At 42.5% G+C, this 19,073-nt stretch overlaps 1 protein-coding gene across 1 annotated transcript in view; it reads left to right on the forward strand.

The window, feature by feature from the left end:
- Positions 1 to 627: 627 nt before the first annotated feature.
- The window catches only part of LOC124805189 (fructose-1,6-bisphosphatase 1), an 87,238-nt gene continuing 68,792 nt past the window's right edge, over positions 628 to 19,073 (forward strand). The window contains exon 1 of the mRNA XM_047265685.1: positions 628 to 857. Coding sequence (XP_047121641.1) covers positions 685 to 857 — 173 coding nt within the window. The 5' untranslated portion in view covers positions 628 to 684. The remainder of the gene's footprint in view (positions 858 to 19,073) is intronic.

Raw genomic sequence — 19,073 nt, forward strand, 5'->3', positions numbered from 1 at the left:
ACTGAAGACCACAACAACAAAAATTCTGTGAGGCTGGTTAATTTCTAAAACATCAAGTCTTAACACAAGCAGCGGCTGCCGACAAAAAATCATTCCACTTTTAAATTTTCAAGCCATTTCAAGTGTACAAATCATCAACTCACTTCGCACTCTTTTTCCGAACCGCACGTACGAGAGGTGCGTAATAAAAGCATCGTGTAAACAAAAGTTTTAAAAAATCTCTTCTTATACAGTTTTCTGCTCCTTACGAGTTCACTGGCAATCAGAAGGATATCTTATTCTCCCTACATTGAAAAACATTACGAAGGTATAGACAACGTATGTTTATCGTGCTGACGTAGTCGGAACAGCTGATTTATAGGCAGACTACCACTCACATAAAACAACTAACCGTCGGGAAACTGATATTTCATCAGACAGTGATAATCGAGTCACGTTTAACATGTAAACACCCGAGCGAAAATCGGTTTCCGAAAATAGCTTTTCATGCTACGCGTGGCCCGTAAAGTGGAGCGTGAAGCAGGTAGCAGACCTTGACTCTGTTAGCTGTGAAGGCCACTTGGCCGGCGACAGATGTTGGCAGCCCTGGCTGGCGGCCGCTGGTGTGCCTCGCCGCGACTCGCCAGCAACCGACGCTTCAGTAGCGCGGCGGGCGTTCGCGTGGAAGGAAGCAAGCAGAGAACGATGACGTCACACGGGGGCTTCGACGTGGACTCGATGACGCTGACGCGGTTCGTGCTGGCGCAGCAGCGGCTGGTGCCCGGCGCCACGGGGGACCTGACGCAGCTGCTCACCTGCATACAGACGGCCGTCAAGGCCTGCAGCTCGGCCGTACGGAAGGCGGGCATCGCCAAGATGTGAGTGCCCTCCCTCGTCACCTGCTCGCTCGCTGTAGCACTGTACAGGAAGAGGTCATACAATGGACCCCACTTGAGCACATACTACCACACGTCTTTAGCTCCGACGACACGGCTTGAACCTATTTATCACACAATTTTTGAGTTATTATGTACGCGGTGGTGGTTAAGGTCCTATGGGACCAAAATGATGTGGTCATCGGTCCCTAGGCTTACATACTAACGTAATTAATCTAAGTTAAACTAACTTACGCTAAAGACAACATACGCACTCATGCCCGAGGGAGGACTCGAACCTCCGATGGGGGGAGCTCCGGGAACCGTGACAAGGTACCCAAGACCACGTGTCTACCCCGCGTGGCTATTATGTATGCCCAAAAAAAAGTAATTTGTTTCATGGGACTGTACACAAAGTGCGAAAGAAAAATTGTGCTTCTAGTACGCGCCCCCGTGGGATAAATTCAAAAAATTACAAGAAATGCACTTTCATTAAGTCAAATAGCCGGCCGGAGTGGCCGAGCGGTTCTAGGCGCTTCAGTCTGGAACCGCGCGACCGCTCCGGCGCAGGTTCGAATCTTGCCTCGGGCATGGATGTGTGTGATGTCCTTAGGTTAGTTAGGTTTAAGTAGTTCTAAGTTCTAGGGGACTGATGACCTAAGAAGTTGAGTCCCTTAGTGCTCAGAGCCATTTGAACCATTAAGTCAAATATTTTTATTGTACAATGTAGAAATCTTCTTGAAGGCCGACTCCAATTTTTCTGCATTTTAAGGCGCATTCTTTGCTTGATAGTGACTTTAAACCCATTATCATGTGTCGTTTATCTCAAGTCTTTCATTTTTTTGTTTTCTCCTAGTCGTTGACTCTTTAGGAGGCTTCTGCATCACAAAATTGCACATACGTTCTGTAGTGATTACAATTTGTGCTCTATTGTATAGGTTGTCCCAAGAGGAATGGTCAATATGGAGGGACAGGAAGAGCCATTTGGAGCAAAAAAGTCTAGTAAACGTGCATACCTTGAGAACTACGAGTATTTCTTCATCTTCGATATCATGAAACAAACCTCTTCTACTGTAGGCTCTTTCGTTTCCAAATTTTAGTAGGAGGCAGTATGAATCAAAACACGAAAAAGTTGTCTAGGAAACTAGGACTCTAAAATGCATACCTAAAGGGTTATGAGCACTTATTCATCTTTGATACTGTGAAACAAATCTCTGCTACTTCGATCTCTTTTGTTTCCAAAGTTTGGGAGGAAGTAGTATGGATCAAAACAAGACAAACTTGTCCGTAAACAATGGCTCTAAAATGCATATCTTAAGAGATATTAACACTTATTCAGTAAAAGATATGTTTCATAGCAGCGAAGATGAACAGATGCTCCCAGCTCTTAAAGTGTGCATTTTAGAGCCCATGTTTACGAGACTTCTTTGCTTCGAATGAGCATGCCTGTCATATCCCTGAATACTGACCATAATTCCTGGGACACCCTGTATTGGGGGCTCATTTTGTCAGCGCCAAAGGGGCTCATAATACCAACACCTCCACCTTTGTAAACAAAAATTTATCATCGTCTAGCCTTAAATACAAAGTACAATATTAATAGAGCAACACAACGCTTGATAGGTATGTAATGCAAGGAAAATATCATAATGAGTATTTAGACAGGTATAGCCGCAGTAATATTGGCACAAACCGCTTCCTCTAAAAGTTTTTGTCGGCGATGAAAACGAGAAAACCTCGCTGTTCACTAGTAAAACCAGCTACTACGCCGAGAGTCTCCATAGTAATTGATACATTTATCACCAGAACGCACGACTTTATTTCTTAGACATTGAGTGGACCCAGATTACTAGCCGGAGCCCACGATGCGCCTTTAGCCCTGTAAGCCCCTTATCGCACGAGCCGCTTTCCTTGTCTGCTGCAGCACGCCCCTCACGTACTATTCGTGTACCCAGACTCCCCTCGCCACGAGAGGTCGTTTCTGTTTACAGGTCTGCGCCAGAACCGTGAATCTTCTGAGAGCTATATGATGTGCACTTTGGCGCTTGGATGGCGAAACTGAAGATATGAGGCACTGTCCTTCCAATGAAAAGTCGGAATATAGTAACCGTATTAAGGAACTACCAACGATAACATGCATTATTATTGACCAAAGCAAAACTTGTAATGGATGTTCTTGACAAAGGTCGTATGGTAAATTCGGCTAAAGTGAACTTACGTCGTACCTGGCTCTTCCGTCGCTTGTTGCTGTTGGCAATTTGTTATCGTTGATCGTAGCCATTTGGGTGGTAATATACGGTACCCAATGACAATCACTATGTTACGCATATAATCTTGGTTGTTACAAACATCTGACTCTTATTTCGGAATATATCGCGATTTCCGAAGTGTTAGTTAGGGTGGGAATTAGAAGCTAAGCTTAAACATAATACTAGATACCCCATTTACGAAGCAAAGGAAGTCACGAGCGCGCAATTTCAGTGGCTGCTCACATCCGGCTCGTGATTCGTCGTGTTCACTTCCCATCATTCATCGCGCAAACAGTTACCAACTGCAGCATGAAACGAAAAAAAACGGGCAACCCGTTAAGTACACTTTTACCGTAAATTCTCCACGTCGCTGAGAACTGAATGAGTAGGGAAAGGGACGTCAAAACATCAACATTTATTTGCTCCAGAACAGAAACACATTCAGGCACGCAAAACAATATTTAGAAAACAGTGTATAGCATCTTTAGTTTATTCTTTGCATCTTGTTTTTCTTCTAAATACCAAAACATTTCTTTCTACTTCAGTAGACCAATGTTTTTCACTGTTGAAACAAGATTCGTAAGAAACGGTTTTCGTCTATTTATACTCTTATTTATACACTATTGAGGCTTGCTTCTTTTTTCAGACATTGTAAAAACTAAATAATGTTTTTCTTTCAGAGACCGCTCTAGGAAAAGCAATTAACCATTAACTACCAAATTTTTTTCTTCGATCTACATTTATTTCTGTGCTGCCTGATTGACATAGAGATGAGGAAAAGTAATATAAAATAAAAAAAATGCAATAACCTTGAAACAAATGATTTATTTTAATCGATCCCTAAATGAGGATCATGGCACATGCCACTCTCTTTTTACATTTTCTTTTATTTTTTGTGCCAGACAACAAACAATCAATGTGGAGTCCCACATTGCACACAGAACACTGTTTCCTCATATTTTTCTTGCAAATTGCACGTTTTCTTTGTTTCCCCAGTGCTGTCGATTCAATCACATGTCCGTTTCCAGAAGTCCTTAGTTCAATTGGAACACGTGAAAGCTATTTTGGGTATGATGGACGTCCTGCCCTTTTCGGATCAGAAGCAACAGATGATTGAACAAGATAGGCCCTTGCCATCATCCTCCGGAATTGAAGCAGTGGAATATTTTCATTCGAGAAGCAGTAGATGGCATGCGCTTTGACCAACGCTGAATCTAAAGCACTGGTGAACAATGGGAAGTACCATTTCTTACCTCGAATTCTCACACGATTATTGTGCACAGTCCAGTCCAGTTTGTCCACACCTCCCATATGATTGTTATATTCTGAAACCATTCTTGGCTGTGGGACTTGCACTTCTTTGTTCTCAGCTCTGCTCCATCTCTTTACTTGGCTTACTGGATCCACTGTCTCATGGTTTGACAAGAGCTTTACACAATTTTTATCCTTCGATATTACTGCCGTTATCTCTGTTTCTTGTCAAATCTACGGTCATACGCTCCTGTTCGTTTCTTCTTCAGGCTGTTCTCAGATTCTATTGGACAGTTATTCATTTGATTCATACAGGCAGTTCCAGTTGCCCTTACTGTCATTTCTGAGACCTCTTTCTTCAAACGGAAGCTCGTGAAAAAGTTATCAAAACATATTTTGTGCAATTTAGTAGTCTGTAGAAAAGAAATCATATTCAACACAACCGATGTGCCAAGTCCCAGAATTGAACATCACTCGTATCCTCCGATTTTCCTTCATAGTCTAACATACGGTAACAGAAACCGCTTTGAAAACAGCATATGGCTCACTATTTGAATCCAAATCTCACTGGTTTCCCGCAAATGAACTGTTTTAGGCAATGGTGTCCATAATATCGTACCATTTGCTCATCAATGCTCAGGCTGTCGGAAAAACTTGAAATTTCATGAAATTATTATTCAGTAAATCCATCAACGGACGAATTTTAAAAAGTTTATCCCTTTCGTCAGGTGAGATTCTGTTCAGATGTGTGTTATCATTGAAATGAAGGTGGCGCTTTATTTCCAGATATCTGTTGCGATTCATGCACTGTCGTACATACCTTATATCAGAGTCTCCATCTTCATTCCAGTATAGCTTTTCCTGTGGAAGAGCATGGTATCCAGTGAAGGTTAGTATACCTATGAACTTTTTTATGCATCCATTAGATAACTCATAGCTGTGATTATTATTCTGTGTAGCATATCGGCACTTTTATTGACAATCAAGTTCAATAACTGTTTACCAAAAAATTCTTCAAAGCACTCAACAGCAGATTTTCCATTTAGTGCCGCTACCAAAATGGATTTTCGCTGATCAATTTCTGCTGTATCAAGATAGGTTTTAGAGTAAATCGCATCTTCTTTTGTCCAATTATAAGTGGTAATAGCTTTCACTTTCTTCTTTCGTTGGTCTGCAAGGTTTTAGAGTAAATCGCATCTTCTGTTGTCCAATTAGAAGTGATAATAGCTTTCACTTTCTTCTTTCAATGGTCTGCATGTTCCTCATTTTCCTTTTCTCCACTGGCATGAATTTCCAAGGAACCTGGCACATCAGTTGGGACAGTATTTTCAAATATATTTTCGTCGATATGTTCAGTCAGACATCTCATGTACTCGGTCTGGAGGGAGCTCGACAATGTCAGTGGTCTCATTCACATCTCCATCATCACCAAAAGAAGCCATGAATGTCGGGTCATTTACAATTTCTTCAATTTTCTCATAGAAAGTGCTTCATAGTGACTCATTGTGCCTGAGGAGGAAACAAAAGCAAAATAAAGTTTTACGTGGAAACTGCTATGAGCCCCAAATGGGGATAGAAGGTCAGACAGGTCTCGTGCAGAAATGAAATAGGTCTTTGAAATAAATGATCGCTAAACATCTTCTCAAACCATTAGAGAACATTCCTGTATACAGAAGTCGGAAGTTATTTACATAATAATATAACTTAACGCTGTTTTGAAAATGTGCAACTCCTGTAAGGCTAAAAAACGTAGCTTCTTCACAGAAATAAAAGTGTACAGCTCAATCGTTTAACAACAACTGACAAAATTTCAATGCAAGCATTCGACAAAGGTCTGGACAACAATGGGGAATGGTAGCACTCGCTGCCAGCTTTACTAGAATGGCAAATACAAAGACAAATCCCCAAATGGGGATCATAGCACTCAATGGGTTAAGTCCTCACATTAAGTTTGCAACATGCCACATTATACAAGCTAACAACGAAATAAAGATGAAGAAGACACAGAATCCATTACTGTAACAAGAACCAGCGCGGCGAGAACTGGTGATAACTTCCGATGTTAGCGAACGCCATCGCAGTCCCCTGCTTCTCCACGAAGAATTTTTTTTGAGTTGGCTTCCGGGACGTGACCATACAGCCATCTCACTAGTGGAATATCAATTGTGACGGCACTAATGTGAATAAACCACGTATCCAGTCCCCGAGTGGAGAAAATCCCAGACCGGACCGGGAATCGAAACCGGGTCCCTTCTGTTAGCTATCCGCCGCACTGACCTCGCATCTGCCGAGGCGGATCCCCACATGCGTAGGTATTATGCAATATACGAGTACTCAGAATTGTAGAATCCTCCATTACGCACAATCAGTCGACCACTGACGTCACCGAGCCACTTGTGACGTGTCTGGCGGGTGATTGATACACTGGCATGTGATGCGCGCCCACGACGAGTAGCCGGTTTTGACCAGAAGTGTCGCTCCTTTGGAACTAAGGTCGCGTGATAAATTTTCGACATTGCTGGTAACTGAAAGAATAGCAAAAGTATATGCCATTTCAGTCTTTCTCGGCGTGTTCCACTGATTATTCCTTCTCGGGTTATAAGCCGAGTGGCGGCGTCGTCTTGTCGCAACGTTTCAATGAGTTTCGTACCCGCCATCTTCGCCAGACGAATTCATCAATAGCAAAAGTGTCGTCCGGACATTTCGAAATATCAACATCCGGACACTGCAGACTACTGTGTAGTGTGTATGGCAGAGAGTACTTTTCGTTACACCACATACTTGTATACTCTAAGACAAAAAAAAGGCGCACCACTAAAGAATCATGGTAGACGTGAAGCACATGTACAGACGAGCAAATGATTACAGATTCAGAAAACTTGGATGATTTATTGAAGAGAAAGAGCTTCTCAAACTGACTAAGTCAGTAACGTTTTGGTTCTGCTCTGGCCTTACGCAAGCAGTTATTCAGCTAGGCATTGATTGAAAGAGTTGTAGATGGGGTCCTGCTATGAAACGGAATGTCACTCCAGACCATCACATCTGTCTGCCGGCTGCACGGCGGCTGACAGGTTGGTACTCCACCGCTGCCCGTGACGTCTCCATACACGTCTTCCCTAGTCACTGAGACTCGGTTCGAAGCGGGAACCATCAATGAAGACAGTTCTAGCCCAGTCACTGAAGCTCCACTCCCTGCTGCGTGGTTAGTTCGTCCAGTCTACCAGGCAAACGCGACACGCTTAAACGAAGGACTCACAAGACACCTGTTGATTACTGCGATTTATTGAGACCGGATCTTAAAAAGTAGTTCGCGGTCATAGCTAATAGAATCGTAATGCATTGCGTAAATATCGTGGCGATTAGATCAGAGAAAGTGAGTTGTGGCAGTACATAAGACCTCGTTCCTTGTTCTCATTTCGAGTGGAACAGAAAGAAAAGTCTGCTATATCGAGACAAAGCATCTAGCCTCAATACAAATAGCGATTTACAGAGCGGCACTCTAGAACTAACTAGCAACAATAGTAATTGTTACTAGTCGTATTAGATAGTGGACATCTTTTCGTCGTAGTTATCAATCTGGCCAAGAAAGGAAGCAATCATCTTCCACATCACATTTTGATTATTTTATACAGTGTGAATCAGAACTCCACCAACAAACTTTCATGGGTATTTCTGATACCCTCTGAGTACTTGAGTGTAAGGGTTCCACAGTCTCCGGCAGCTCATTACTGAGTAACGATGTATTTATGATTTATTTGGTTTGTTATCGCAGTCACCCATCTTTCTATGAAAATACGTTCACAACAGTGAAAGAGCCTGTCGTATGCAGTGTCCAAAAGGTACGACATGCAACACAAAGTAATGCAACAACCCTGAGACGAAACACACACCCTTTTATCTCAGCGTGTTCAGTCTGTTTTTTACAGCGTGCGGTAGAGAGCGTAAAAAACGCAGAATTATGTATTCTCCAACATTTCGGCCTGCGCGACCACTGCAGAGTGCACGGTTTCGCACCATCAACTATCTGACACGTTCAAGAATTCCAGGAGTTCCGGTCATTAGTTCTGCGGCTGCGGTAATGCTAGCAGTCGGAGTCTCATAAACTAGCCTCTTCACATGCCCCAGATGAAAGTGTCCGTTGGTGTCATGACTGTCCATTCATCTGGTCATGGAACAGAACCATCCAAACCAATTCACTGGCGTCCTAACGAAATGCTGTAACTCTGCAACGAGCCGCCGTCGACCGTAGAGTCCCTTGTACCAAAATACTACTTTTTTAACAACGCGACCCCTTCGTTCGTCCAAAGAACAAAGTAGTCTACGGATACTAGTTAATTAATGCTGGTAGCTATTGCGACTACACATGAGGTTGGATTTTTCCCATACGTTGATCAGGGGGCTTGACGTCGGCGTAGTGAACGGCGAAAGTAAAATAAAATTTGAAATATAGACGGCTGAAGGAGTTTTCGATTTGACTTTTATACTGAACAGCCGAAATCCCTCAACCATAAAGATGGACTTACATAGAAATGCACTGTCTGCAAATGTCCAGATGCATGAGAATGGAATAAGACAGAAACTGTACAGTAGTACAACAAATAAAGTAAAATTGATACTTTCCGGCGGAATACATTAATTTGAACAGTTTCTAAACGCATTTTAGTCCAGTCAAGTAGCAGATATACCTTGAAAAAGGTGGGGTAGAAGAGTTTATTTTTTCAACTCGTTCATATGGTTGGAAAGATTAGAAAACCGAGTTTTGCCAACAAAATTTCGCTTGGGAAAACTTTCTGCAGTCAAAAAAATTTGGAAAATTTCGGCCTTTTTTCAGTTTTTTCAAAATATCTCAGTTTTTTTGCTCCGATCGCTTAAACGTCTATTTTCTTTTTTAAGGAGCACAAAATTCTCTACAAATTTGATTCTTGCCATTTTTTCTACTCCCAATATCTAAGGCGCTACAGCGTCTCAAAAAATACCAGTTTTTCAAATTTTGAGCATAGTGGCAAGATACCTTATTTTTGAACACTATTATTTCAGTTTCTGTTTGTGTAGTATAAATACATTATACACCATGTTATATGTTGGAATTTACCACCTCACTTTCAGGTATTCAATTTCTCTGTATGCAACATGAGGATTGCTGGGCACCCAACTATTGTGATTCTTACATCACTGCCTGAAGTTCACTATGGGCCACCTCAGCCCTGGTATTTGTAAAACTATAAATATAAAAATACATCATTAAGACACACACACACACACACACACACACACACACACACACGCAGGAAACTGAACTAAAAATACATCATTAAGACACACACACACACACACACACACACACACACACACACACACACACACACACGCAGGAAACTGAACTATTATTAGCTGCAATAGGCAACCTAATTAGGTAGGTAATTATTCTTGTGTATAAAAGCCACACAGCTGACGTAGCTTTATTACAATTAAAATGCACTGTCAGTTACCAAAAAATGTTGACAGTTCTGGGTGTGCAATACTTGTAATATCGCACTTTAGCGCACTTGAGACAGATATGAGCATCACTTCCAACGTTTTGATGGGCCAGGTTCCTCAGTGTAACCAGAAATACCTTGAGTTACGGATTCAGGGTCTGTACATAGAGTTGATCCCAGATTGACCTCTTCTATAACCAGCGAGTCAGCCTCAGCAAGTTCGTTGATTTCGTCAGCGGTTTTCTCAACATCCTCCATAACATCTTCTTCACTGTCTTCACATAAAAATTTTGGCACGTTTTCACAGTGGACCCCAATACATTTCTTACAAATTGAAGAACATTTCAAACCCACTTTTCTGCAGGATCACGCTCCGCCACAGTTCAGCTTGCATGAGAATGAAACAATGTGAAGAAGTGCTTCAGGTGCTGGACCTTGGCTCATTATAACGGGTATTGGACCGTGGTCACTGTGATTCCAGCCCCATTTCTCAGGAGGTTCCCAGTTTCCCATCCAACTTTGGACTTGTTGGTAAGTCCGCAACGAATGATGATGTGCAGTATCTTATGTAGGTGGCAACCGTGCAAGATTCAGTTTGCTTTTTGTGGCAGACTTGGCGAATAGCTGGTACCGCAAATGGTCTAGTGTGTGGGAACTGCTGACACCTCCACTATACAATGCGATAGTAACCTGTTCTTCTGCTATTATTATTTCTTCACGGGTAGCATGTGGTTTATTGAACGTGCCAAGCGCTGAGGTTAGGTGTTCATTTTTCGCAACAGTATTGCAGCACTTAATTTTTCCTTGACCAAAAAAAGCGGATGATGTATCACATCCGCTAAAGGCGTGAGTGAACAGAATATATTCACTGTCAAACTTGTGAGATGCAGTGGAAAACCACTTGTCTTCTGCATTTCCTCTTCCTGGCTTTAAGAAAAATAAGTTTTCAATGCCTTCCTCCAAACCGGTCATGAACACAAGCAGGTCAACATCTTCTCCTACAATGACAACACTTCCAAAATCTTTGGTTCTTGAATCATAACGTCAGCATCTTCTTGTGCCTGGTGCACTTCAGTGCTACACTCCAGAAATTCCTTTTTAAGAAGTGTGATCAAACGCATCTTGTTTCGTTCGTTGTACAAGAACTTGTCCTGAGGGACTTGGTTCACCATCTGATTCAACCACAACGTCAACTGAAGAATGTATTTTGGACCTACGAATCCTCTCAGCACTCTTTGTGCTACATTCGTCTCCCTCACATGGATACCCAGCAAATACAATAGCAAATTGAGATCCAAAATCACGTTGCAGGTAAGAAGCATAGCTTTGGGCTATTGACTTGAAGCAAACATTTCGAGCCCAAGTCACTTTGTGGATAAGGTACCCTCCATCAATGACAAAAAATTTACTCGGTCCACCTGACTTCACATCTTCCACTGGAACGAAGGCATTGTAGAATGAAGATTTTGTTCCTTTTCGCATGCCTTTTTCTGAGAATAGGGACATTGGGTAAGGAGCAAGTTCATATTTCAGAAAGGCTTTTAACTCTTCTTCACTTTCTTTCATTAAACAAATCCTTTGGAAAAGAGTTAAAGGATCAACAGGAGTAATTTTAGTGCTCCCAGCTTTTACAGAATTGAACGCAGAAAGGTTAGTCACAACTTTATCTTTTCTACGGAACTTTACATCGTGGAAATTGTCACCAACTATTCTTTTCATGCCTTTTTCCCCCTCTTCGTGACATATATGACAATTAACATCCTCCGTTCCGACAACACCGCTGCTGATAGACATTATAAGTCACTTTCAGGGAAGGGAGGGTGCACTGAAAACCAATCACGCAGCTTACGCAAGTCTATGCCATCTCGTTCGATGCGACTTCTTGCATCTACATGCTGTTCTGATGTTACTGCGCTCACTTCGCAATACGACTCAATTTCTTCACAAATGTTCTGCATGTGAATCATACCCAATGTCCATCTGGTTAATACACTATCCGTAATTCCTCGGCCAGAAGTAAGTCCTCCAGAACTCTTCATGGTTCTATGTTTGTTATATAGTCATGTCAGAAGGAACCCCTGACCAATACTTTTCTGATCGCCGGTTGTAAAATGTTCTTTCGTTGTGAACTTCTCATATTCTGATAAATCCATTATTTCCTCGAGTCTCAACATATCCTGTAAGTAGAGGTGGCCACTTTTAGTGTACATAAAATGTCCAGCTGAATGGAAGTAGGGAAGCATTTTTCGCACGCTTTCAAGATGAAGTTTCCATTTGCCTGATCGATCCGCTTCAATAAATTGAGATGGTAAATTCCAATGAATAACATGATGAGTAATATGTTTATAATACACAAATAGAAACTGAAATAAGTGTTCAAAAATTAGGTAATTTGCCAGTTTGCTCGGCATTTGAAAAACTGGTATTTTTTTGACGCGCTGTAGCGCCTTAGATACTGGGAGAAGAAAAAAATGGTAAGAATCAAATTTGTAGAGAATTTTCTGCTCTTTAAAAAAGAAACTAGACGTCAAAGCGATAGGAGAAAAGAAAACTGAGATATTTTGAAAAAAACTGAAAAAAGTCCGAAATTTTCGAAGTTTTTTGACTGTAGTAAGTTTTCCCAAGAGAAATTTTGTTGGCAAAACTTGGTTTTCTAACCTTTCCAGCAATATGAACGAGTTAAAAAAATAAAATGTTCTACCCCACCTTTTGCAAAGTACAGGATTTTTTTTCTGACAGTTTCACTGGACTATTTAACTCCCACAAAGATTTAACATAGTCAGATGACGTTTTCAGAACTTCCCTAATCGCAACTTATCCAAGCTTGTGCACTGCAACTGAATCGTTTGTCAAACAATACTGTACGAAAAGGATGTTCATACATTGTTTATGAAATGTGGAGCTTGCTGAGTATTATTTGTAGTTGTCGGCTTCGCTGTTCCCGATTATTCTGCGCCAACTTTTCACGCACACGTTTCAGTTAGACCTACCAACGATGTTTCGAAAGTACAATGGTCCACGTATTTTTAGTATGGAAACTCGAGCTTGGTGGAAACAAGCCGCAAAAGTGTCTGAAAAAACGCAGAAAGCCTTCAAGATAGTGACAGAATATGTATTTCAGCACTGTAAGATTCTTTTCTGTGCCAAGAGCAACCAGAGAATATGTGGTTACCCTCCTATATCTCCCAACAGTCGCAATGTGTTGGCGGTGGTATGACTGACTTCCATGGAAATGTCGGTTTTGGCCGTGGTTGAATTACAGCCTGGCTGTGGCCAACACGAATCGCCTATTGTTCCCTCTGCCGCTAGAGACACACTTTATATCCCGCTTGTCAGCATACAATTGAAGACATGCGCGGAAAAACGGGCTAACCTTCAAATGTAATAGCTTAGAGATAAGTGTTGCCATCTGTTGCTGGGTACGGGAACTATCAAAATTGACATTGGACTCGCCCCTAAATATCACACTAGGATATGCTTTCGGTGTATGCGAGTCAATTTGTCTGTATCTGGTGCTCCTGTGTCCCACTCTGTGTTCTATCCGCTTCTGACCGTGTGTCTGACTACAGCAATAGTTCCCCATCAGAAATTCCTCTCTCTTTTATTCCATTCTATTCCATTCTTTGCCACTTGGTGGTCCTCGTATTCCACTGTTCCGACAAACCTCTTCGTCAATTTCAGACACAGTTTTGTAGCACATCTTCGTAGTTTTGATATAGTAACAGCCATTCGGTATGGCAAATAGCAGCTACCCTTCAGCCTTACCAACTTATGACAGATTTATAACGTGGAGAGCGAGTCCGTTATTATTAGAATATGCCCAGCTTAGATCGTCATACTATGTATATATCAGGGCTCATTCAGTAGGTAAAAGTTCCGCTATAACTCCACTTTCGATAGACGAAATAGTTCGCTCTTTTTGTTTTTGGCATAATCATTATAGCACATTCAAACCGAGAGGGATAGCGCAGTCGTTAGCACAATAGACCCTCATTAGGGGGAGGAGGCGGGGGGGGGGGGGGGGGGGACAGGAAGGTTCAAACCCGCATCCGGCCATCCTGATCTAGGTCTTCCGTGATTTCCCTAAATCGCTTAAGGCAAACGCCAGAATGGTTCCTTCGAAAGGGCACTGCCGATTTCCTTCCGCATTCTTCCCTAATCCGAGCTTGTGCCCCAGCTCTGGTGACCTCATTGGCGACTGGGCGTTAAACGCTAATCTCCATAAGCACATCCAAACGGAGTTGTCATATTTTGACGCATGCGTACACGAATACACATCTTACGGCCGTTTCCGGAGAGGTCTTGGTAAACTGCTGTCATTAATTACTGGGTTGTCAGAGTCTCTCTCTCTCTCTCTCTCTCTCTCTCTTTAGTCGCTTAGTTCCAAACACGCCATCTTCTTCTGTCCTGCACTGTTTCCCGAATATCTTCTTGGTTGGAGTCGATTACTTCAGCTATTCAATCGATCCGTCTCATCTTTTGCAACCTTCTTCATGCTGTGTCTTCAATCTTCCCCAGAATTAAGGTCTTTTCGGACGAATCGTGTCTTCTCACGTCGTGCCCAAAGCATATGCTTTTTTGTTTCAGTGTCAGACATTCCAAGGAGCGATCTGGTTTTACTTGCTGCAACACATACCTATTCGTCCTCTTTGTATCGCACTAAACTCTTAAGGAGTTTCCTGCAACACTATAATTCAAAAAAGTCTGTGCTACAATGTTCTGCCAAATTTCACATCCGTACATGTCAAGTGGAAAGACGACAGTCCTTACTGTTCGAAACTTTGCTATTAAACCTACGTCTCTATTCCTTAGAGCATTATCTAGCTGGGACATTGTCCTTCAGCCATGTAACAAGCGTCTCTTGATTTCGTGGCTCAGTCACCAGAAGCTAAAATCTGGAACATGACATGGTTGAAAATAGAAACTTGCTCCATTGTTTTTCCTCCTACATGCGATGCAGTTGCCATAATTTTCGCTTGGTTGAAATTCCACATTAATCCAGCCTAGGACTTCCTTATTTCACTTTCACTGAGGAGATGCTCTCAATTAATATGGACGACCAATACCTGGGTGATATTTTCGCGCTGTTTCTCAAAATAGGCCAGCTGTCGCGTTTTTAATGAGATTCTGAAATTAGCTTATCGTTCAAAGTCTCACCACCTGTGGCGGTTATGATTCATCCATCCAATATGGGTTCGTGTAGTAGTATCTTACGGTAAGATCGGAGATTTTAGGTGCGAGCTCATCCCCCAAAGCTTTGTTGCTTTTTCACAAAAAACTTTTCTTATGAGGTACTTTCTGCGTATTGGTGAAGATGCTGATGGTACCCAAAAAACGCACGTCACTGAAAAAACGCACACCGGTCGGGGCAGCGATTTTCGAGCGTCGCGGCGAGCGCTTTCGAGGCTGCTCTACGGAACCGGTCTTCTCGGTCGCTGTCGAGAAGTCAGAGAGGGCTGGGAATGTTGCCTCCGCCGTCTCTGATAACACGGGCCAAGTCCGGAAGTCGGGGTCCACTGGACGCTTCGTCAGTGCGTATACGCCAGCAGTTATTCGAAAACATTTAGCAGCATTTCCAGTTGCGCAGGGAAATCGGCCGAAAGAACGGTTATTGTTCAACGCGCCTTCAAGGTCACCTAACTGGAGGGGACGGTCGACCAGACAAGACTTTGTCGAAGACATCCTAACGGCACACGAACTGATGTGGCGGAAATCATAATAAAACGTACAAGCATTTGTAATTTATTAATTAAGGTTCCCGTCAGAGCTGCAACTAACATTTTTATTAGTGACTAGTTCCGAACGTTTTCGTTCATTCTCAAACCATTGCTTATACTAGAAGGTACACAGTTATTAACAACAAGACCGCCTTCGGCCATTATTTGCGAAGCACAAAACATACAGCAGGTCGTTCTGAGAGTACTGTGAAAATTTTGCACTTGGCACCTAAAGGAATGAAGTTACACATACTTGAAGAATGGGAAATAACAAATAAACAGAATATGAAGGAGCCGGACAAATTGATTAACGAACAGTTCGACTTAAAATACAAATTTTTTTGCTGTTTTCAAAAATAATTCATGATTCAGTAAAGCAGTTACCTTATGACATATCAGTAATTTATAAAATAGTGCGATAATGTCTGTGACCTTTATGAGTACAGCATCTGTGTGTTTAGTGGTAACATTATGATCTCTGAGAGACAGAGCATGTTTACGCATAACAAACAACTGAAGGCTCCTATCGACTTTTGTGTATAAACAGCTGAAGACTCCTTTCGAATTTTGAATGTATCAAGACAACCGTAATACAGGCAAGTAACATTTGTTACATTGATCTGATGTAAAAAGAGGAATATTATGTACCGTGAAACATTAAAAATTCTGAATGTGGTACTTCATTTTTTGTTAATAACATTGTCGCTTCTAATACAGGAAACGTTTTGAGAATGAACGAAAATGTTTGAAATTAGTGACCAATAAAAATATTATTTGCAACTCTCACGGGAACCTTAATTAATAAATTACAAATATGTATGAGAATGCAGGGTGTGTCGGCGAATTCCAATGATGAAGTCTTATTGGGTAATCAGCCGAGTCGAGGCAATATTCTACAGCAAAGCTTCGACAAGTTTCGAAGTCGTTATCTTCAGCAGAAGCAACGGGTTCATGTTCAGATGCGAGCTGGACATGAACCCGACACTTCACCTGAAGATGACAGGTAGGAAACTTGTCGAAACGTTTTTGTATGTTCAGCCTATTGACTGGAGATCTTGGGGACCACGGCCCTTCACTACTGTAAGAAAACGAAAAGCCTACAACCGTCTCTATGACGTCATTTATTGTGTAGCCACCGTTTCGGCGCTTCAATGCGCTATCTTCAGGCCGTAGTTGTTGCTGAAGGGGTTATCACGATCCATATATACACTCCATCAGTGGGCAACGTAGCTGGTTCACGCTGACTATCTGTCCCTGTGGTGTCAGCACTCGAACCATCAACTGCCGACTGAGTCAGTTGGCAGTTGATGGTTTGGAGTGCTGACACCACAGTTACCATGTACAAAGTATAAAAAATCGTTTAACATTGTCAAAAATTCCCATTTTCCATGGGGAATGTGAGACTTGCGACTTTTGTATCGCGACGGTCATGAAACTCCAGAAAAATGTCGCGGAACAGCCCTGAAACTTGCTCCGGGGATCGTGTGTTCGGCGGCTTTTGTCGTTAGGTGTGTACGAGGCTTTAATCCTCTATGGTATGGTAGTACACACTTGAGGAGTATTCCAGGATGGGTGGCACGAGTGTCTTATAAGTAATCACTTTTGCAGACTGCCTGCATTTTCGCAGTATCCTGTGAAATAAACCACATTACCTGCGACTCGGCTTTTGGAAACATTCCATTTCACATCTCAACGAATAATTACACCCACAAATTTGTATGAGTTGGCTGATCCCAATCGAGGCTCATTGATATTGCAGTCATTGGGTAATACGTTTTTTTTCGCTTTGTGAACTGAATGTTCAGAGGTATATCTTTGAGGATTTAAAGCAATTTGTCAATCTTTGCACCAGTTTGAAATCTCGTCAAAATATTACTAAATATTTGTGCAGATTTTTCAGACAGTAATTCGCTACAGATAAATGCATCACCTACGAGAAGTCTGAGGTTACTACTGTCAGGGAAATTAATACGCAACACGAACAGTAATGGTCCCAGCTCCCAACACATCTCACCAGGGCAGTTTTTAAGCTACACCATTCGTCGATAACTCTCAGTCGAATATACTATATCATGCTGTGTCCTCTGTACTATGAAACCCCAATCAAAATTTTCGTTTAACACCCCAATATGCTCGTACTGTCCCACTGTTCTGATGAAGTCCAATGAAAGCTATCACATGGATTACACACACACACACACACACACACACACACACACACACACACGCAGTTTAGCCACGCTTATATTTCTTAATTCAGAGCTATACAGAAGCCAATAGATTTAACTGCAGCGATGCCACCACGCGGCCACGCCCGCCAAGCTACGAGTGTTTTCGTGGACGAAGCAGCGACGCATCCGGCTTATCGTATCGACAGGTCAGCGGTCGCAGCTGGAGATAGCTCGGCGCTCGCGACGTGTTACATAACACCTGTCCCAACGAGCAGTCAACATGTTTACGTCAGCCAACTATGGAACGCAGTGAAGCTACCTAGTCGTTCACTGCTAAGGCCGTCCGTTATGTGTGTTCGCCGTACCACAAATGGACGTTAAAGATGGGGAATCTATGTTCCGGATGTAATACCGCTGTAGCTTTGAAACTTGTAGCCTTTGGCTTAGGATGCGCTATACAGTAAGCCTTAACCTCCTAGTGTTTCTCGTTGCTACGCGTCTTTTCTGGCTGTTGGGGCACTGTCGCGTCGCTCCGACAATGTTTGAAGCAGCGAGCACGCAAAGTCAGGAATTGTTTTGGGAGAAGTTCAGATCGTCTGAATTAACATCTGGGGTAGAATCGCTTGAAGTGGACACGCGAAAGTTAGGTTGGGAAGTGTTTTAAGACAAAAAAAATATCGAGCGGTCTAAGGTGCTGCAGTCATGGACTGTGCGGCTGGTCCCGGCGGAGGTTAGAGTCCTCCCTCGGGCATGGGTGTGTGTGTTTGTACTTAGGGTAATTTAGGTTAAGTAGTGTGTAAACTTAGGGACTGATGACCTTAGCAGTTAAGTCCCATAAGATTTCACACACATTTGAACATTTTTGAACCAAAAAAAGTAAAAGAAAAGCTCACCACGAAGGAACCATCCGAGTGGGATGTAAATCGGTAGATGTGATTTAGATGCACAGGCAAACAAAGATTGCAATTTTAAAAAATTGGATGAATTGTTCAGAGAACGAGCTTCACAAATTGAGCAAGTCAATAACGCGTTGGCCCGTCTCTGGCCCTTATGCAAGTAGTTGTTCGGTTTGCCATTGATTGATAGAGTTGTTGGAGACGTCCTCCTGAGGGACGTGTCAGATTCTGAATAAAATGTTCTCGGGTTTCCAACCGCGTCAATCGCTTAAAACTACACGAGCTTTCGGCAAAGCACTCCTTGGCCATTGTCAAGTGATATGACTGCCAGTGGGCTGTTGGTGCGCCCTCATATACGCTAGCTGCCGGCTGTGACGTCACTGGTGCCCGTGACATTGCCATATACGGGCATGTTTTGAGTCGGATTTCGATGTGCCCTCTTCAGCCGCGCGATAGCT

Source organism: Schistocerca piceifrons, chromosome 7 (genome assembly GCF_021461385.2).
Source record: "Schistocerca piceifrons isolate TAMUIC-IGC-003096 chromosome 7, iqSchPice1.1, whole genome shotgun sequence".
NCBI classification, from domain to species: Eukaryota; Metazoa; Arthropoda; class Insecta; order Orthoptera; family Acrididae; genus Schistocerca; species Schistocerca piceifrons.